This window comes from Molossus molossus, unplaced genomic scaffold (genome assembly GCF_014108415.1).
Source record: "Molossus molossus isolate mMolMol1 unplaced genomic scaffold, mMolMol1.p scaffold_m16_p_1, whole genome shotgun sequence".
Taxonomy (NCBI): domain Eukaryota; kingdom Metazoa; phylum Chordata; class Mammalia; order Chiroptera; family Molossidae; genus Molossus; species Molossus molossus.
This window is the reverse complement of record NW_023425344.1, coordinates 196629512-196650991: the sequence shown is the minus strand read 5'-3', so window position 1 is coordinate 196650991 and position 21480 is coordinate 196629512. Positions and strand designations below refer to the sequence as shown.

The 21480-nt window shown below is 46.4% G+C and overlaps 1 protein-coding gene across 1 annotated transcript in view; it reads left to right on the top strand.

Annotated features, from left to right (window-relative positions):
- MYO1E (myosin IE) overlaps positions 1 to 21480 on the top strand; it is a 200584-nt gene that overhangs the window by 113017 nt on the left and 66087 nt on the right. Inside the window, exons 6-12 of the mRNA XM_036269692.1 lie at positions 1504 to 1593; positions 6233 to 6364; positions 9033 to 9167; positions 11019 to 11151; positions 17009 to 17205; positions 20612 to 20692; positions 20986 to 21072. Coding sequence (XP_036125585.1) covers positions 1504 to 1593; positions 6233 to 6364; positions 9033 to 9167; positions 11019 to 11151; positions 17009 to 17205; positions 20612 to 20692; positions 20986 to 21072 — 855 coding nt within the window. The remainder of the gene's footprint in view (positions 1 to 1503; positions 1594 to 6232; positions 6365 to 9032; positions 9168 to 11018; positions 11152 to 17008; positions 17206 to 20611; positions 20693 to 20985; positions 21073 to 21480) is intronic.

Genomic DNA, 21480 nt, shown 5'->3' with positions numbered 1-21480 from the left:
AAGGAGAAAAGTTGGCTTGGAAGTAATATTCCTAAGCTTTGAAACTAACCCCAAAGAGGGACCACCCAGGTTTGCCTGTGGTGCCATCGCTAATGACATGCCCCTGGTCCATGTCATTCCAGTCCTTCCTCTTTTGCGTGTTCAGGAGGGTACCAAAGGGAACAACACTTTGCCTGTTACATAGTCAATTAGTAGTCAGTGCCTTAATCCAGTCCTGTTTTCTCCAGACCATGACTTAGTGGCCCGACTGCAGACATTTAATGTTGACTTTTCTCTTCCTGTTTTCCTATGAGGACAATGATGCAGAGCTCTTGGCTTGAAATTAGTCAGTAGCTACAGAGCACAAACCAAAGGCTTGTTATTTCTGGAACATGTTTAACCACAGCATGTGAATAATTAGAAGTACAAGGAATGACTCACTTGTTGAAAGACCTCTCCAACATCAACTCCTATCTATCGAGCTATCTTGCCCATGGGGTTCAGTCTGGCACAGAACTAGGGTGTTTGAAACCCAGAGTCTTCCCCTCCAGTAGGCCAGGACTGTTGCGTACGAGCCAGCGTCGCCCTTACTGCTCAAAGTGTGGCTCTGAGCCGGCGGAACCAGCTGCGCCCGCGGGCTGGTTAGGAGCGCAGACTCTCGGGCCCTGCCTCTGACCTGCTGAATGAACCCCACCTGCATTTTAACAAGATCCCAAGGTGACTGGCGCATATTAAAGTTGGGGAAGCACAAAACTGTGTCTACAACCTTGTGTGAGGAGGAGGAACTGTTTAATTTCCTTTAAGGTACCTGTCACTCGCAGTGACCAGGGTGGAGGTGAGGATGCAACAGGCAGGGCGAGCAGCTGGGGAGCGGAGGGATGGTGACAGTAAAGGTTTTGATCAGAACAGCAAGGAGGTGCCCCTGCACTGCTTCAGTCCCTTCCTGCTGGGAGTCCCGGCACCCCAGGAAGTGTGGGGTGAAGTGCATCTCGTGTGGAAGTCCAGTCCGGGAATGTTTGTAGATCCTGATTTACCGGTGGAATCCTGGCTCCAGGCCTCCTGTTTGAATCGAGTCAAGGGAGTTGGTGCCCAGGCTGGCATAGCTCAGTGGTTGACCGTTGACCCATGCATCAGGAGGTCACCAGCTTGATTCCCGGTCAGGACACAGACATGCCGAGGTTGTGGGCCCAGTTCCCAGTGGGAGGCATGCAGGAGGAGGTGGCCAATCGATGTTCTCTCTGATCGATGTTTCTATCTCTCTCTTTCCCTCTCCCTTCCTCTCTCTCTAAAATCAATAAAGAAAAAAAAATTTTTTTTTAAAAGGGGAGTTGGAAAACACAAACACACACATAGGTTCAAGTCTTCTGAGACAAAAGAATACCCCCCCCCCCCAGAAACCGCAGGGACCCGTGGATTTGTGGTCTCTCCCTACCGCATGCGAGAGCCGGGTCCTTAGGGAGAGTTTGGCTTTCCACCGGGTAGGTGTTGGCAGCTTCCTAACCCCTGGTCTGTTTGCTGCGACAGCACGTCAAGGACATCATCCTGCAGTCCAACCCGCTGCTGGAGGCCTTCGGGAACGCCAAGACGGTCCGGAACAACAACTCCAGCCGATTCGTAAGTCTTCCCCCCGGTTCCGAGAGTGCCACCTGGTTGCTGGTGCGGATATTCCTGGTTTAAGTCCGGTGTCCCCAAGGAAACGGGAGCTTTTCACATGTCATCAGGAGGCTGCCTTTTCCATCTTTTCTTCATTTCCTCCAGCAGCGTGATGGCTTCAGTGTGCCCTTTAACTGAAGTTATTTTTGAACGCTGGGATAGAAATCAGATAATTTTTGGAAACAGTTCTCAACTTGGGTTGCCTTACTAAGGAAAATAAAAATTGGTGCTGGAGGAGTTTGCTTTGAGCCCTGAAGGAAAGACCTTCTTTCCCAGACAAAGACGTGAGTGGGACGAGGTCCCAGGGCCTTCTTGCCCTGCTTGTGCTCAGACTGTGGAAAATGCAGGGGACAGACACATTCATCCAGCACCTCGGAGTGAACCCTCCTCTCCGTCGGCAGTGTGAGCCGGCCGCCTCCCCCATAGCTTGGTGTGTTCGTTTTATGTGTGTTCATGTAACATAATAACACCCCCCAATGATGGGACCTAAGCTGACCGATTGCCTCCTGACCGGCCCCCTTACCCAAGGTAATGAATGTGCCGGCCGGATGCATGATCACAAATGCCCATGAAAACGCTTTTCTGTCTGTGTGTCTCCTGAGGCGAGGATGAGAAGAACTAGGTTCCCCTTGACAAAAAGCCACATGTACAAAAAACGGAGTATTTGCCCAGTGGCTTTGATTTATGTAGATTTTGCATCTTATCTCACAGGTTATGTCTGGCAGTGAAGCATTCGGGGGCCCATCTGTGAGGCTGATTCTGGATCATTTTTAAACAAATAAGTGGCAATTTTGGAGAAAAGGGATTTCTTTTTCACCCTTCTTTTTTGTAAGGAAACTTCTATTTTCCAAGAGAATTCTTATTAAGTTCTCTTGCTGAAACTGTTAAGTTTCTCCGGTGGTTTATATATGTCAGAATTGCCCTTATTTTCCTTGTGGTTCAGTATTATTCACACTGTGTATTCATTCGTTGATCTGTCTTATTTTTTGTTCAATGCCTGGGTTGTGTTCTCTTGAAGAAGAGTCCAGGTAGCACGACCGAAAAGGAGATGTGAATGAATTTTCCACTTGACCGTTTTTTCCTTTCAGTCTCCATCTGCCTTGTAAAAATGGACTTGACCAAATTTAACTCTCTTGCTACCCATCCTCCCTCTTTTGCCTTCCTTAGAGAGCAGAAAACAATGAAATCAATATTACTCTTGATTTTTTTTTCCCAATAGAAGTTATTCTTTATCTTTGGACAAGGATGATACATCAGACAGTTTTTGTAAAACAAAACAAAACAAAAATACTCAGCAATTTTAATTTTTCTGATTAGAACATAATGTCTTGCAGTCCTAATGAAAAGACAGGAAAAGGTATGGGCAATTCATACACACAGAATAACACCTAATGGACATCAAAAGATATTTCCACGAAGAATGAGAGAAATGTAAATTAAAACCACACATCGTTTTCTGTCTCTGAGGTGGGCAAACATTAGGGAGATTGATAATACCAGAGAAAAGACACTATTGGTTGAAAATGAACACATTTCTCCTGGAGAGCAATTTGGTCATCTTTATCAAAATTGAAAATGTTCATTGTTTTTGACCCAACAATACTTTTAGGGTAAGACATCTAAGTTCTCTTAATAATGACTTTTTAAAAAGATATCCATAGTATATTGTTAAATTTTAAAAAAAGAAAAGAAAAAAAAGGGTTAAAGGACAATATTTACAATATGGTCAAGTGTTTATTGTAAAATGCACATTATATAAAACATAATTAAGAATAGAGGATCCAATGCCCAGCTGGTGTGGCTCAGTGAACTGAGCGTCGTCCCGTGGACTGAGAGGTCCTGGTTCCCAGTCAGGGCACATACCTGGGTTGCAGATTCGATCCCCAATGAGGAGGCAGCCGATCAATGTTTCTCTCTCACATCAATGTGTGTGTTTCTCTCTCCCTTCCTCTTTCTCTAAATCAATCAAAACATATATTTTTTAAAAGAACAGGGGATCCAAGATGGCAGTAGAGTAGGAGGAAGTTACACTCACGTCCTCCCAGCACCATATGAAAATTGCAGCTAAATTATAGAACAATCACCTGGATAACCTCCGAAGGCTAGCGTAGTCAAACACGGTTTTAGAACTAAGGCTCTATAGAAGAAACACGTGGAGGCTGGTAGGAGGAGCGGAGAGGGTTAAAGGCTGGCCCGCAGCCACGTGGGGCCGTTGAGCTCCCAGAGGGGTCTCTGAGCTGCACAGGCCCCTCCTGAGGGGTGCGGGCTCCCCAGCCTGGAGCACCAGTGTCGGGAAGAGGAGCCCACATGATACCAGGCTGTGAAAATCAGCGGGGATTCCATCTGCCCAGCTGAGATGGGAGACAGCTGTTAATCCAGATGCCCTTTGTTTTTGATCCTTACCCAAGGATATGTCTATTGATTTTAGAGAAAGGAAGGGAGGGAGGGACAGGGAGACAGAAAGAGAGATGTGAAAAAGAACATTAATCAGTTGCCTCCTGTACATACCCAGACCAGGAATCGGACACACAACCTAGGTATGTGCCCTGACCTGGAATTGAACCCACAACCCTTCGGTGCACAGGATGATGCTCTAACCAATTGAGCCATACTGACCAGGGCTCACCTGGATTTTTTTTTTTTTAATCCTCACCCGAGGACATTTTTGCATTTATCTTCAGACAGAGTGGGAGGGAGAGAGGGAGAGAAACACTGATGCGAGAGAGACACATCGACTGGTTGCCACACACACAACCCCAACCAGGGCCGGGGTACATGCCCTTAGTGGGAACCGAACCCAGGACTCTCTGGTCCGTGGGCTGATGCTTTAACCACTGAGCCAAACTGGCCAGGGCACACCTGGGTTTTTTAAAACTGCTCGGGTCTGGACACCATTCCCCAGAAGCTTTGACTTACTTATCTGTGATGACACTGGGCATCGGCATTTCTCCCCCCCCCCCCACCTTTATTGACTTTTAGGGAGAGAGGAAGGGAGAGAGAGAAAGAGAGAGAAACATCAATGAGAGAGAACATCAATCGGCTGCCTCCTGCACGCCTGCCACTGGGGATCAGGCCCACAACCTGGGCATGTGCCCTGACCAGGGATCAAACTGGCAACCTCTTGGTGCATGGGTCGACGCTCATCCACTGTGCCACACCAGCCAGGCAGCATCGGCATTTCTTAAAGGCTCCCATGGCTTTCTAATAGGCGGCCAAGGTTTCCAACCACTACTTGAAGGGTTTGAGAGTTTCTATTCCAGCATCTGCCCTTCCTAGATGTGATGTCCTGTTTGGTTTCATTCCCACCCCCACTTGATGGAGAATGGTGGAGGTTGGGGAGGAACATGAATGGACACTGAATTACTACTCCCTCCAGAACATGCTAAAAGCAAAAGGCGGTGAAGGATGGCTGCCACGGGAAGCTCAGGGGATCTTCCTCAGCAAGCTTTCCTCAGGGACCACTGTCATTCGGGAGAGCAGTGGTCAGCGCTCCCTCTCTGTCTGGTGCCTCTGGGTGCTTGTTTGGGGGTTTATTTTGGGGAAGGGGTGGGGAGGAGTCATCACATTAAGACAAATATACCATTAGAGGGCAGCTTTCTTTTTAGCTTTTTGAATACCTGGAATCAGTAAATAACAGAAACACAGCATGTTCCGGGCGCTATGGGCAATAGGAAAAATACACAGTGTGCTTTCCTCGTCCTTAATGAGTTTATGGTTCTAGTCTCAGACTTGCGGCCTGGCAGCATTCAGCTCTGAGATGGGTGGAATTCATCAGCATACACATTTTAAAAATATTACATGTGAGTACAGTCAGGCTGGGCATGCTTTCCAGTTTGACCCTAGGCCATACCACGCCTTACGTCCACAGTCCCATCTTCTCCTTCGTTTATGTTTGTTTACCCCTCTAGACCTTTCTGAGGCCTGCAGAGAAGCTAGTGTCTAATAAGGGTGGGAAATGTCATTTACTTAACAATCTGGGCACCTTTTCCAGCTAAATTCCAAGGTTTTATTCTCCTTTGTTCCCCAGTTGCCGTCATTTAGAAGGAAATATTAACCACCACAGTAATGAAAAACTCCACACCCACAACGAGCTGCAAAGAACTTTATTTAGAATCAAGTGTTTTTGTTTTATATAAGAATTTTCGATACTCCAGAAGTAAAAGGGATGGCTTTTGCCCAGAGCCAGTACCGTCTGTCAGCGGGAAATGTGCTTTTTCTGAAAGAGGCTGCTAGAGGTCAGGCTCAGTAGGTCGAACGGGGCCGCAGGGTTTTCTGTCCCATTCTTTACAGCTTCCTGCTTAGCAAGCCCCTAGCAGGAAAATGAGCAAGGAGTATAACATGTCCTTATTTAGTCGGGCTAGAATGATAGATTTTCTCTCTCCATACAAAATTGTGTGATTGGACAAAAGTACAGGCTATTGTCTGATATTAAAAAAAAAAAAAAAAAAAAAATGAGGCCATCTAGACCAGATCTGGGAATAATTCAGAATGTATCCAGCATTAATGAATTTCCTTGAATTATATACTGTATCTAAAGCCTACTTGGAACATCATGTTTTTGTTGACTGACCATTGAAGGAAATCCCTAACTTTCTTGCAGGGAAAATACTTTGAAATCCAGTTCAGTCCAGGTGGGGAACCAGACGGTGGAAAGATCTCCAACTTCCTTCTGGAAAAATCTAGGGTGGTGATGAGGAACCCTGGAGAGCGGAGTTTTCACATATTTTACCAGGTTTTCCTTTATGTTTTTTCTTCCCTGCTTCTTTATTCCTTCTCCAGGTTCACACACTCTGGTCTGCAAGCCCAGAGCACTGATCCCAATAGCACGTGTCAGGCAGTGGGCAGAGAGTTTAAGAATGAATGTCCCTAACTGCAAGGGAGAGCGAGTTCTAGATGGGGTAAGAAGACAAACATTCCCCAAAGTTAAATAACCAAGAAAGTGTTGCTATAACTTCCAAACGAAAATTTTATTCTTTGCCAAATAGAAATTCTCGTGGGGAGATTGACTGGGATGGTCAGGAGAGGGACGTTAAGGAGGTGCAGGGCACCGAGGGGAGCCTGCTCGGGCAGGTCAGGAGGCCTGGGCGCAGCGTGGAGGTGGGAGCCAGGCCTCCCAGAAGTCGCCAAAAGGTGAACCATTGGACGAAAGACTCGAAATAGGCTACAGATCCTCCCCCACCCCATCACCATTTATACTCCCTTTACCCTCTCCTGCCTTCCTCCATTGGCTGTGGATCTTAATGTCAGGTCAAAAAGTTCTGACTTAGACACTCAGAAGCATGGAGACTCTGGGGCTAGAGCAGGGTGGAGGATGCTTTTAAATTATGTTCCAGTCTTCAGTAATCACCGGACTCAGCTGTTTTGAAAAATGTTTTTAAGGATTTAAAATATATAATGATACCATAGACAATTTCTTCTTGTATGAGTTTATAGATTAGTGTTTCATATATTGGGGACCCACATTAGATTTTCCTTGAAGAAAGGGCTGCAACTATTTTTGTGTTCCGATTGAAGATCACTGGATTAGAAGGAAGTTAATCTGTGTTGGTAGCTCACATTCAGTCTCATCAATTACATAGATGTCTAAGATGATGGCAAATAGTTCTTCTAGTTGGTATATGTTGGCTGAAAGAATACATGAATGACCAAAAGCTTTTGTGAATTCAGTAATGCTTTTCATTGTGTTAATCAAAGCAATATGTACAGATGATAGAAAAATAATTTTATGCATCACACCCGTAGTATATCGCTTATGAAGCACTAGAGCGAAATTCATAATTGTTTCCAGAACTCCTGTCAACAAATGCAGCCCCATTCCCTGCCCCCAGAAGCCCTCTGCCCACAGGTGTGAACCCAGCAGACTAAGGGCCTTGGAAGGGATGAGCTTAGGAGATGATGGAGGCAAAGATTCTGACATCAAGTTGAAGCTGTGAACAGAAGAGACTCCCGTGGGAGTGAGCGTGGAAAGAAAAACCATGTCTGTGCAGGACTGGGGGCCTGGGGACTGTGTGCAGGTTGAGCAGGCATTGCGGAACCCAGGGGTCAGTCAGGGAGGACAGCCAGGAACCTGCAGAGTCACCAAAGCCAGGGGACGTCAGGAGGATGGGCCGCGGGACCGAGCGCTCGGAGCTCTCGCAGGTGCTGGGCGGGGCTGCTGAACTTAGCCACCGGGAAGAGTAGTCACGAGACTCACTTCCTCAGAATGGTGAGGGGAGAAGCCAGAACAGGTGGTTCAGTCGTGGTGAGAAAGTAGAGCCTGCAGCTTGAAGGAGTCACCGAGTGAAAGGAAAGTTTTTAAAGAGGCAAAAGGGCACCACGTGTTTGTAGATAGAAGAAAGTTGGGGGTGGGGGTTGTGACAATGCACGTGAGGGCTTTTGCGAGGTGGGTGGGGAGAAGGCTGAGGAAGGGTAAGGAACGCTTTTTCTGAGACCAAAGAAATAAAAACACGGAAGGGAAAGACAGAAAGAGGTGGTACAACACGATTTCAAACAGAGTAGGACGAGAACTAAGGGAACCTAATGTCATGGGATGACTTAGAACTTCTCGGCAGTGGAGATGAGTTTTCTGTTTGGGGGATGTGTTGTTGAGTTGACATGAGGAACTTGACCACAGTGGAGAAGTGTGGATAGGAACTGTCTCCAGTTTCCTAAGTCCTGTGGGTTTGGAGCCAGCAGGGTGCTGGAGCTGGCTGCACGGGCCATGTGGGCTGTGTGTGTCCCTTCCTACCTCTTCCTTCAGTGACATTCTCTTATCGGTTTGCAGTCAGTCAGAGTCGGTGTATTTACACCATGGAAACTGGCAAACACTACTCATCGATTTCCCCCGCCCCCAAGAGCTGATGGTTAAACATGTCCCGCGCCTCACTGGTGGGAGCCCTTTAAGAGGGTCTTGCTCAGACCTAAGGCAGGTATCAGAGGTGGAACAAAAGCCAGGGACACTCATTTGGTTTCAGAACGCCCGAGTGCGGGACCTGAGGCGGTCTCTGCACACGCACCCAGCAGTGAGAAGCGGGGAGGGCCAGCTGCACTCTGAAAAGCCCTAAGCAGGTTGAGCAGGAATGACGTCATTACAACCTGGCCTGGTTCCCACTCCGCTGTGGGATGGCCCCGCCGCAGCACTGCAGTGTGCTCACCTCACTGGACGAGGGGAACTTCTCAGCTCTTGCAGGTCTGACCAGGGAGTTAAGAACTAGAATTTGCAGAGAAGACCTTGGGCTATCACAAGTAGAGCAGAAATCCTGAGGCCCCGTCAGGTGGGAGACAGGACCACCGATCCTTTTAGAAAGCAGGGCTGGAAAGTCCCATCGCCCGTGCTCAGGGGTGGTGGCGGCAGGAACCATGAGGTGCCTTTGACTACTTTGAGGGCCACATCACACACACCCCACTTTCTCTTGCCCCAGCTCATCGAGGGCGCCTCTGCGGAGCAGAAGCACAGCCTCGGCATCACCAGCATGGACTATTATTACTACCTGAGCCTCTCTGGGTCCTACAAGGTGGATGACATCGATGACAGGCGGGAGTTTCAGGAAACCCTGGTAAGTGCTGGCGTGGGGCCAGGCAGGTTCTGCTCTGCAGACGGGATGTTGCCACCAGCAGAGAAGGCAGTGAATGTTAGCAAAGCCAAGAGCAGCATGAAATTTCCACCTCCTTCTGCTATAAGCGGTCTGTTTCGCAAAACACACGTTTAAAGCACCTTGCAACAGCACCTGCCCAGCTGCCAGACGACCACTTAATGATCTGAGATGGGTTTAAAAAAAGTGACTGTCAGTACCCCCTGCAAGAGTTCTGATTAGCAGATAAAAACTGTTGTGAGTAGTGCATTTACCTTTCCTGCTTACTGACAGCTGGCACAATTGTTGAGCTGTTTCTTTTTTTTTTTTATCCTCACCCGAGGACATTTTTTGATATTTTGTTCAGATAGAGTGGGAGGGAGAGAGAGAGAGAGAGAGAAACATCGATGTCAAGGGGACACATCGAGAGGTTGCCACCCATACAACCCAACCAGGGCCGGGGACAAACTGCAACCAAGGTACGTACCCTTAGCGGGAACCGAATCCGGGTCTCTCCGGACCACAGGCCGACGCTCTAACCGCTGAGCCAAACGGGCCAGGGCTTGAGCTGTCTCTTTAGAAAGGCAAAGCAGAGCGCGCTTGCGACCCTAATCGGGCTTTAGAGCACCTTCAGGCTTTCCTCCACCCACTGGCCCTTCACCTGTACCGTTCAGGTCAGAGTGCCACCCTCTCCCCACACTCATCACGTGGTGTGTATGTTACAGTACAAAGGGGGAACCCGGGTCACATCCTCGGGAAACAACTTAATAAATCCATCTAGAACTTTCTGGAGGCGGGCTGGTCACCCATTTAGCCTCAAAGAAATGCATCACCTTTCGAGTCAGCTTCCAGCCCAGATTCAGAACCCAGTGGGAGACCCTAAATGGACATTTGGAGGTACAGTTTGAAGGAAGCTGATATTTGTTCTTGAAAGGGGCAGGATATTTTTCCTAGGTACCAGGAAAACAGAAGACACCAGGAGGCCCCGTGGCCCTGAGGGAACTAGCTGAAGCCATGCAGATCAGGGGCCTGCACTGGTCCCGGAGTCAAGTTCCTTTAAGGTGTGGATACCGGCCCTGGCCATTTTGGCTCAGTGGTTGGAGCATCAGCCCATGCACCAAAGAGTTCGCTTCTGGCCAAGGGCACGTACCTCAGTCTCAGTTCATCCCTGGCCCTGGTCGGGGTCGTGTGGGAAGCAACTGATCAATGTGTCTCTCTCACATCTCTCTCTCTCTGTCCCTCTCCCTCTCCCTTTCCCACCTTCCCTCCCTCCCTCCCATTCTATCTGAAGATAAATGGAAAAATATCCTCAGGTGAGGATTAAAAAAATAAGATGGATATCGAAGACAAGCCTTTCAGCTGCTTTTATTAGGTTTTATAGACCTCAGAAATAAGACTTCCCTGGTGATATTATTATTTGATTTCCTGGAGATTTTTGATGGAGATCTTTTTGCAAGTACAGTCTGGTTTCAGTCCTCCCAGTGAAGGGAAAGACCTGAGTCATTTGGAAATGCTGGACATGGGCACCGAGGGATGAGGATGGACTTGCTGGCTTTGTGCACAGCTGCTGCTCCAGCTGAGGGTCCTTCCTCCTGCAGCTCTTGGCCCTTATTCCTGGAGGGTTGCATGCTCTGTTTAAGGACAGAACTGCCTTCCCAGCACGATTTTGAGACTTGAGTAGGATGCGTGCGTGTGCATTGGTCAGGGATAATGTCTTACCCGGCCTCCCAGCTGCCCTCGCAAGCTAAGCCACATGTAACTGCACCACCCCATCTAAGCTTGTGCTTATAAAGTTGGTGACCAGCTCGTGTGGACAGTTTCTCTCTTCGCTTCCAGCACGCGATGAATGTGATCGGGATCTTCGCGGAGGAGCAGACGCTGGTGCTGCAGATAGTGGCTGGCGTTCTCCACCTGGGAAACATCAGCTTCAAAGAAGTTGGCAATTATGCCGCTGTGGAGAGTGAAGAATGTGAGTAGCTCTGGCCCATGGTTGTTGAACAAGGGGAAGCTGTTGTTTAGCACCATCAAAAATAACCCACCGCTTTCCTTTGCTTAGATCTCAACCAGGGTATTTGGGGAAGAGAGGAGAAGTCTTGTGTGTCCTGCTGTGGCAGAACAAAGGGGCCCCTGAGAGTCCAAACCTCTTCTGGGCACCTGCCCCTCACCTACCGCCTCCCACATGGCCTGTACCAGAGTTACACCCATAGACCGCTAAGGACTTGGTTTCGATTCATCATTAACCTTGAGGAAGTCTGGCAGAATTACACTGACTCGAAAGATTTGTCTCCTAATAAAAGTCTTTTCTGTAACTGATCTTTAGGGTCTATACTCACCTAAAATGAAAACTCATGAAGTGCGAATGGTCGGTTTTATGTAAATATGGAAAGCTCACAGATTCAGTTTGCCCCATGGGTTGGATTACATTGGATTTCTGAAAATGGGGGCGGGGGCAGGGACTATTGTGTCGAGATTGCTGATCATCACCTTTAATGGTCACCTCTGCAGTAGTCAGAGCATGAGGAGTTAAGCAACCGTCTTCACTCTTTGAGAAGGAATCGAGTCCTTCCTGCAGACATTACCGGTTGCGCACGGCACAGTGCACCACAAGCGCCACCGCGTGTGGTGCAGCCTCTGAGGCGGCAGACGCCTTTCCAGGCTGCTTTCAGCCACCCACCCTTCAGCCACCCAGAGAGACATTTCTTCCTTTCTCAGCATTCTTCCAGGGTGATAAATTTAGACGCTTAGTAATAAATAGTATCCCACTCATTGCTGACAATGCAGGGAGGCTATTTCCATTCCAAATAAGGTTCTTTTTATATTTTTGTTTTCTTTTGTGATAAAAAGGGAAGTTCTGCTAACTTGTGATGTCTGTCTGATAAAGAGCAAGATGAAATATGTTTACCAGGGAAAGGAATGGGGTAGAAAACAATAAATATACAGGGTGTCCGTAGAGTCCACAAACACAACCTAAAAAATAACAATAATAATAATAACTATGTTTCTAGCCCTGGCTGGTTTGGCTCAGTGGTTAGAGCGTCAGCCCACAGACCGCAGGGTCTCAGGTTCTGTTCCTGGTCAAGGGCATGTGCCTGGGTTGCAGGTTCGATCCCGGCCCAGGTCAGGGTTAAGTGGGAGGCAGTTGGTCGATGGGTCTCTCTCTCTCTTTCTTCCACTCTCTCTAAAAAAATCCATGGAAAAAGATCCTCAGGTGAGGATTAACCCAAAAAATTATAATTAAAAATAAAAACAATAGTAATAACTATGCTTCTAGACGTTGTGGACATTACTGTTCACATTAACAAATGCATATACAGGAGGGTCGTTACCACTTGGCCTTTTAACATTGACAGTTTCGGTGTCTTGGTGATTTCTGTGAACGTCCCCTGGATTTCTCTCCCCTCCTTGGATAGCACAGCCCTTTACTACTCTTTTATGCCGGAGAACAGTCACGACTCGGACACAGCTAGCATTTCCCCATGTGCTTGGGCCAAGAAGTAGCCTCCTCAGCCAGCTGGATGAGGCCCAGGATTGGCAACTGCCGGGGAAACTCCCCGGTGGGAGGTGGTGGAGTGGTGGAGACCAGGAAAAGTTGTGCTTGAAACCAAAGAGGTCTAACAAAGAAACGTGTGCTCCTTCCAATAATTTGTTTCCTATTCACCTGTTAATACCGGAACATGGTTCAGATGGGTGCCCTGTCAAAGCTTCCAGACTACCCTTTGCTGTCAACGTGTTCCCTTCCCCAGAGGAAACCAATGTTTCCAGTCTCTTGTATTCCTTTCAGGGGGTGTGCGTTCCAGAGCAATGATACACATCCACTCGTTTTTTTCACTCTTGTGCATTAATGGAAGCAGCTAACAATCCACAGTTGCCTTTTCACTTAGCATTATATCGCGAAGATTATTGTATATCAGTTCACCGAGGAGCTTCTTCCTTTCTACAGCTGCATAGCATTCCATTGATTGGCTCTATTTTAGTTCATTGAGACAATCATCATCTGAGGATGGCCATTAGGGTGGGTTTGGATCTTCTGCTATTAAGTACTGGATGGACACTACTAAAATGAACCACTGGTTTGTGTTGTCTTTCCCGTATTTGCGTATATCGGTGAGATACATCTCTAGAAGGAAATGCTAGCCCGTGTTTTTTTAGTGGAAGAAAGCCAATTTTCTCTAGCTATTGTAGGGGGAAAATGGTAAGATTCCCATCACAGCTAAAGCAAAATAGCCATTAAGAAGAACAAATGTTGTTACCTGACCTTAGACTAATGGAGCTATAGGATTTCCTGAGCCAAACCCTTGCATTGCTGAGAAGTCGAGCGAACCTCAGCTTGGGCCCCAGTGTACCTGTCGGTATCAATAGAGTAATATAGTGTTTTGGAAACAAGTCTTGCTCAAAAGATGTGAAATCCAAATTAACCTAAAAATTTTGTTGAAGGAAAATAGTACAACATAAATGCCAATGGGGAGTACAAGTGGCGATGCCCCTCCTTTGCCCCATTAGTTTTTATTTAAAAAAAAAAATTTTACCTTGCCAATTATTTTAAATTTGTAAAATGGAATTTTGTGCTGTTGTGTCTTATTGGTTTCTCTCTCTTCTCTACATGTCATATGTAAACAGAAAAATTAAATCTGGCTTTATTATTATTATTATTATTTTAGTTTTAAGCTTTTATCTATTTTCATTGTTGAAAGTATTACAGATGTCCCCCCTTTTTCCCCATTGACCCCTCCACTTCCAGTTCCCACCCTCCTTCTGTCCTCCCCAACCTGCCTATGCCCAAGGCTTGTGCGTATATGCGTAGAAGTCCTTCGGTTTCTCTCTTCCCACCCCTCCCCCCTCCCTCTGAGGTCTGTCAGTCTGTTCCCTCCTTCCATGGCTCTCGATCTCTTTTGGTCGACAGCTTATTGTGTTCATTATGTTCCACAAATAAGTGAGACCATGTGGTACTTGTCTTTCTCTGACTGGCTTTACTCTTTAATGCACTAATAGAAATATATCTTCATTATCAAAATGTGCTGAAACATTACTTTCTAGCGGGTTCTTTTGTGTTCTACATAACTCTGATGCACTAGACCAGAGTGACATCAGCATTCTTAAATTAGTGCCCCCCCCCCCAACAGGCCTCCTGCGGCCACACTCACACCCTCCTGGAAATTCACAGCCTAAAGGAAGTCCGTATGAGGGGCCCTATAATTTCAGCACCTGGGCAGCCACTGAAGAAAATATGAGGTCATAAAAGGTTATACTTGAAAAACATGGTATGGATTTTGTTTCAAAGCCAGTACTGGATTTGCTCTCTAGACTGAGCTGTTCCCCTAAGCGCGTGGCTCTGCTTCTTGGCCGGGCTCCGTGCCTTGTTTTCCGAGTGCCCGCGGCCCTTGCTCCTGCTCTCTGCCCAGAGGTGTGAGCGGTGGAAGCATGCAGGGCATGTTGCTTTTTCAGTCTCAGACTGTTCTGTCTCCAGGACCCAAGGACTTAGTCTGTTTTGTTGTATTTCTGTAGCTGTATCATAAAGATAATGGCACAAACTTTTTCACCAAATATTTGAACCATGTTCCCATGTTAGCATGGTTATGGGCTTGGCAGAAGCTCACAGTTACAAAACAAAGTGGGGCTAATTATGTGTTGTATCCAAATAGTCACTGTGTAGCTACCATGAAGAGTGAGGGGCGCTGGTGAATTTACTATAAACCATTGACTGTGTCAAGTGAGATATGCGTGTACCTGACTACGTGCCTCGTGATGACAGCATTACGGCTTCCCTCACTGGACCTCTTGTATGTCAGTCTTGATTCTCACAACACCCCTGCGTGTCCATCCTGATTTACAGGTGTCTTATGTCTTTGCTCTGTGCAAAGGTAAGTGTCTGTTTAGTGAAAGACACATCCAGAATCCTAAACATACGTGTTAACACGAACACTAAACTAAAGGGGGTGTGAGGAAGAAGAAAAGGTAAAGGGGGTCGAATAGATGGTGACGGAGAGAGACTAGACTTGGGGTGATGAGCACACGGTGCAATATACAAATGAGGTCTTATAGACTTGTACACTCAAAACTTACATGATGTTATTAACCAATGTCACCCCAATAAATTTGGTTTTAAAAAAACAAACTAAAATCATTGCTTCTCGGCCTTTTGGCTAAGAACAAGTATGAAAACTAAGCTGAAGGAAATGACCATTGGCAGATTAGTGCGTCTGATTGTGCTCACTGCCCTTTGTGAAAAGCAGCTCTCTGCCAGTCAGCGTCTCTGTGGACACTCCCTGGAGCACGTGTGCCTTGTCTGGCATCACACTTTCTCGAAATGCAGTCACTCCTCATTGGAAGGTGTGTACTGAGAAATGTCGACCTGTTCATTCTAACACCGTCTGTGAAATTCAAACACATTGTCCTTTATTGGGAGGCTTATGATTTTTGAGCATTATCATAATAAGGTCTTTAACAAAATCCTTTTATCAGAGAATTTTGGTACAGCTTTGTGCAGAAAAAGAAGACTCATAGTCCAGTTTAGCATTCTGATTTGTGTCCATAAAAATCTTTCATTAATATTGGGGGAAATCTAAGCATCCTTTCATGCCCAAGGATGGTGTCACTTATTCACATTAGAATGTTTGACCAGGAAAAATTCCCATTTATATCACCAGCCCTCCTCTTGGGGAGTTTCATAGCCAGAAGTAAGTTGCCAAGCCATGGGACTACCCCACTACACCACTGCCCTGGTGAATCTACTATCAGATTGACAACCACTGTCCTCAGGATGGGGTGGGTATGCTGTGATGTCACTAACACCAACACCCTCCATCTCATGCCATGCACCACGCCCAGAGAAATCTTGTAACACTCCTCCCCAGAAGCCATTCAGGCCCCTTTGACTCCAGCCTGAATATCTCAGACCACTCAATCCTCCCCACTATTGAGATCTGCCCTAACCTTTTAATCATCTGCCTTAACGTTCAGCTGTAGCCAAGGTTGGTCTGCTCACTGCACCTGGGCCATGTCTCTTGCATTCCTGCCTCCTCACCTTTACACATTCCATTCTCTTCTCGTCCTCTGCATCTACACAAATCCTGTCCATTCTTTTAGACTCCGCCCAAATCCCTCTTCTTCCTCAATCACCCTAGCAAGTAGTTAATATCTTTCTGTTTTAAATTCCTGCAGGACTTTAATGTCTATCTGTGTCACACATTTAGCTTTTACCAGGCTTCTTTATTTGGCAAAGCACTTTCGCCTCCCCTAGACTGTCTTCAGGATTTCTTCAATATTTTGTGTCCTGCCCTCTCTCTTGAATAATGCATGGTAACTACTCAAAAAATATTTGATTGGCTGTGATTATCAGTTGGATGATATCAGGTGCTTCAAGCTCTTTGGGAACGATGCTATGAAAACACTGTACCAAAAAGGAAGAAAACACTATTTGGAGCCAAAGAAATGTTTCTTGATTTAGTTCCTTCCGGCTGTCTTGCTGCAAGCTTGGGCAGATGTCCATTTTAGGCCTTCAGCTGTGATCTCAGGAGGGGGGATTGGTTTGCCACCCTTCTCGGTTCACTGATTAGTGTTATTGGAAGTCTCAATCATCATAGGAATTGATTCATGTAATAGAACAACGGGAAAGACAAAGCAGATGGATGTGTGTGGGATTGCTGATAAGCGGTCTTCACTAGACTGAAAGTTCTTAGGGACTGAAGATGGCGCCGTGTGTGTGTGTGTGTGTGTGTGTGTACACACACGTGCACATGTGTACAAGTGCATGCACCCGGGCCTCCGCGTTTGTGAGATGCACTGTTAAAATTCTGAAAGACGATTATGGTTTATTTTGTTTTCTCTAGTTTTGGCTTTTCCTGCGTATCTCCTGGGGATAAACCAGGACCGGCTGAAAGAAAAGCTAACGAGCCGGCAGATGGATAGCAAGTGGGGAGGCAAGTCGGAGTCCATCCACGTGACCCTCAACGTGGAGCAGGCCTGTTACACCAGGGACGCGCTGGCCAAGGCCCTGCACTCCCGAGTCTTCGATTTCCTAGTAGATGTAAGTAAACACGGGTGGCACGGGAGTGCTTTACACTGTAGCTGTGAAGAGTGAAACCACTAAGGGTTTTGAACTTGTGTTTTGGCTCATTCCTTGTGACCTTCATCTTGCTCCTCCACTCTGTACCCTCTCATCCTGGGACCCTGAATCCTGCTCTTACTTCTAGAATTCCCCACTAAGACACTAATCCAGTAACAGTCCCTTATGGACAAAATAAATGCAGGGTGGGGCAAAAGTAGGTTTATAGATGCTCGTATGGAAAAGAACACAATAATTAATAATAATATAAGAATAAACTCTGTGTTTCACGTACTTACAACTGCAAACCTACTTTTATTGTATAGAAGCAGGACTACTGAAGGCCAGGAAAAGAGGAAATCCGTGGTCATGAAGCTGTCTTGAGTTTTGAGCCTAAAGATTTAGGAACATTGTATTTGTCATTTATCACTGTGGTACTGATTAGTCCAAAACTTAGTGGCCTAAAACAATAAACATAATTCTCTCGTTTGGCAATGGCTTCGGGTGATAGTTCTGATTCCGGGACGAGGCTGTAGCCAGGATGCTGGGGGGGTGCAGTCTCCCAAGGCTTGATTGGGGCTGGAGGATCTCGTTCCCCAATGACACACTCACATGGCAGTTAGGACACCTCAGGTCCTTCTGAGCTGCTTGAATCTTCTCCCAACTTGGAAGCTGGTTTCCCCCAGAGTGAGTGATCTCAGAGAGAGAGCGCACAAGGCAGAAGTCACCAAGCTTTTATTGTCCTCATCTTAGGCTCAAGTGTCGCCACTCTGCAGTATTCTGCTCATTAGAAGCAAGTCACAGAGTGCAGCCCACGTGGAAGGGGAGAGAAATTGGGCTCCGCTTCTGAAGGAAGCATATCAGAGGCTTTTTGTACCATCAGCCCCCCCACATCGGTGGGCTCCATGTCGGTGGGCTCAATCATCCGCGGATCGAAAATGTTCAAAAAATGAATAAATGTTATGTTGCTACTGACTGTGTAGTTAGGCCTATGATGGTTGTGTGTACTGGACGTGTACGGATGATTTTTTTTTCTTGTTATTATTCCCCAAACAATACGGCTTAAGAACTATTTACATAGCATTTACATTGTGTGAGATATTTTGAGTAATACAGAGATGATTTAAAGTTTATGAGAGGATGTGTGTAGGTTATATGCAAATACTATGACTTTTTCTATAAGGGACTTGAGCACTCATGGATTTTGATATCCACGGGGGTCCTGGAACCACTCCCTCAAGATATCAAGGGATGTCTGTTTTTTAAAACTACCACAGATACTTACATACACATTTGCATATATAGATATAGATATAGATATAGATATACATATATATGTGTATACCACATATCGGTCCTGAAAATCAGTCTTTCTGCCGTGCAGCTCTGCCAGGGGCAGTCTGTGTTCGTCTCTGCAGCCTGAGGGGGAGAACGATGATAGCGAACACTTACATGGCCCCTCCTGTGTGCCAGCCACTGTTCCGAGTATTTTAGAAAAAAAGTACCTCATTTAATTCTTACAACAGCCCTGCGACTCAGATGAGCTGCGGCCCAGAGGAGTTAAGGGACTTACCCAAGGCCACACTGCTATTAAGTCATAGATCAAGGAACTAAGCCCAGGTAATTTGGCAGCGCTCCAGCTGTCTGCTTCTCTGCCTTTTATATGATCAAGGCAGAAAGAACCCTGGGAAACCTTGGTCAAGGGCAGCAGCATGGCCATTAGACCCCCCCAAAAAAAGTCTGTTTGCACCTGGACAGCAACATCTGTAAGGGTTAAAGTATGATTAGGTGTGGTTAGGGGTGGGTAGGGCAGGGCAGCCTAAGGTAATTATTCTGTGTACTCCTTGTGGTTATTTTAAGGGTAAGATTGCTTGGGAAGGTCAAGGTCATGCCAAACATTAGCCATGTTTTTAACTTGTCCAGAGCCCTCATTTTACCGACAAGGGCATTGTTAGGCCCCAGTGTTGGTGTGTGTGCCCAAGGCCATTCGGCAAGAGGGCCATGCTGAACCGGAACCAGAACCCACATCTCCTGTCTCTTTGTTCAGTGTATCCTCCAGCACTGGGCTTCCCACCTTATTTCCTTCCCATCTTCCCTAATTTTTGGTGTGGTAAAAGGGATGGATGCCTGATGTGAGTGATACTAATTAGAGCTGACATTTACTGAGCACTATGTACCAGGTACTGGGCCAAGTGCTGTACATAGTATTACTCATTAGCTTGCAGAAGATGATTCGTTGTTGTTGTTGTTGGCCTGGAAAACAGTCCTGGTACTTCGGGGTTCATCCAGGCATTCACCGCCCCCAGGAATTTCTCTCCCATGTTCTTTCCTCCCCTGCAGCCTTCACTAACCACCTCTAACCTGTACTCCTGTCATGAAGCCATTCCATTGAATGGCACATCTCTTGTCACAGTGACCGAGAATGCAGGTTTAGGCATCACACCATTTAAATGTAATCCCAGGCCCTCCCTCCTGCCCAGTGTGATCTCAGGGATTATAATGTTAACACTGTTGTTATGAGAACCGCAGTGAGCATTCAGTCAAACAACACATGGAAGGCGCTTAGCAAAGCCCAGAACAGGCGAATGTTAAATACACATGAGCTGCTTTTATTATCATCACTTCAATGATAATTACTGGTGTTCTTACCTATAGTCGGCTCTCCCTCTCTGTAAGCTCCTGGGTACAAAGAGTGTCTTCTTGACGTCCCTGGTATACTGTGTGAGGTCATCATGGAATGACTGCTGAATGGGCTTCTTTATGTGAAATAAGTTTTACCTCAATCGTCCGAGATGGCATTTTCTTCCCGTTCTCAAGACTTCCCGAAGAAAACCAACTCTGCCAGGATTTCATGGTTTCCATCATGAAGCAAGCATTGTTTTTTCCTACCATAATAGTGTTTTGGGATCCTAGTCATTTTCCAAAGTACTTGATGTGGCCCTGGGACTTTGTTAAAGCTGTAAATCCCCTGTCCTCTTTTTTTTTTTTTTTTAATCCTCACCCGAGGATATTTTTCCATTTTTTGTACAGACAGAGTGGGAGGGAGAGAGAGGAAGGGAGAGAGAGAGAGAAACATCGACGTGAAGGGACACATCGAGTGGCTGCCACCCGCACGACCAACCAGGGCCGGGGACAAACTGCAACCGAGGTACGTGCCCTTAGCGGGAACCGAACCCGGGTCTCTACGGACCGCAGGCCGACGCTCTAACCGCTGAGCCAAACTGGCCAGGGCTCCCCTGTCCTCTTGTTCTCTGTTTCCAGCAGGCTCTAGTATGTGCTGTGTGTAGTCTGTTTGCTGTGTACAGAATTGCTTCTCTTTCCCTCTTGCGTGCCCATTTTTAACGTGAAAGAAAAGGAGTTAATTTACATGCCGGTTACTTTTTCCTAGTCCATCAACAAAGCGATGGAGAAGGACCATGAAGAATACAACATTGGCGTCCTGGACATCTATGGCTTTGAAATATTCCAGGTAGGACCAGTTTACATCATTGGGGATGGAGTGGGTGATGCATTTCCTCTGGCTTGAAGAAATAATTAATTCTAGGCAATTAATAAAAAACCCACTATGGCCCAGCTTTTGCCTTTGTGAGTTTTTTTGGTACCCTTACCAAATTAGTTTCTCCCAAATAGAAACTATACAACAGATGCCTCCAACATTTCTGTTAAGGCTTTTGACATTGAAACATCTCACTCAAGAAATGACTTCAAAATGTTTTTGCAGAAATAATTAACAGAAGTGACATTTACTTTTTTTTCCCCCAGAAAAATGGCTTTGAACAGTTTTGTATCAATTTTGTTAATGAAAAACTACAGCAGATCTTTATCGAACTGACATTAAAGGCAGAACAGGTAAGCATCCTGTCTTCTTTCACCTTGTTCTGCTTCTAGTTCGTTGTCTTTGAAAGGGTATAGATTTCTCTTTTGGTAATAGACTCAGATTTGAGTCTTGTCTTAGGAAATGTACTTAATAGTGTCGGGCAGAAAAAACCACATGCCACAGTGACCTTTCGGTCTGTAAAATATAAGCACTATGTGCTGCATTTTCTGTCTCCTTTAAGCAAATGATGCTGTGAAGTTGGGCTGAGGGCTGGCTGCTCTCTGACTCACTGGCCAAGTGCGGGATGGAACCTCGTTCCTCCCTCAGGTGTCCATGGCATATGCTGGGCTCCAAAGAAAAGCGTGGCTTTCTCAGAATTGCTCTACTTCCAGTTTCCCGTAGAGATAAATGTGCATTTGACAGAACTGATATTTCCATGC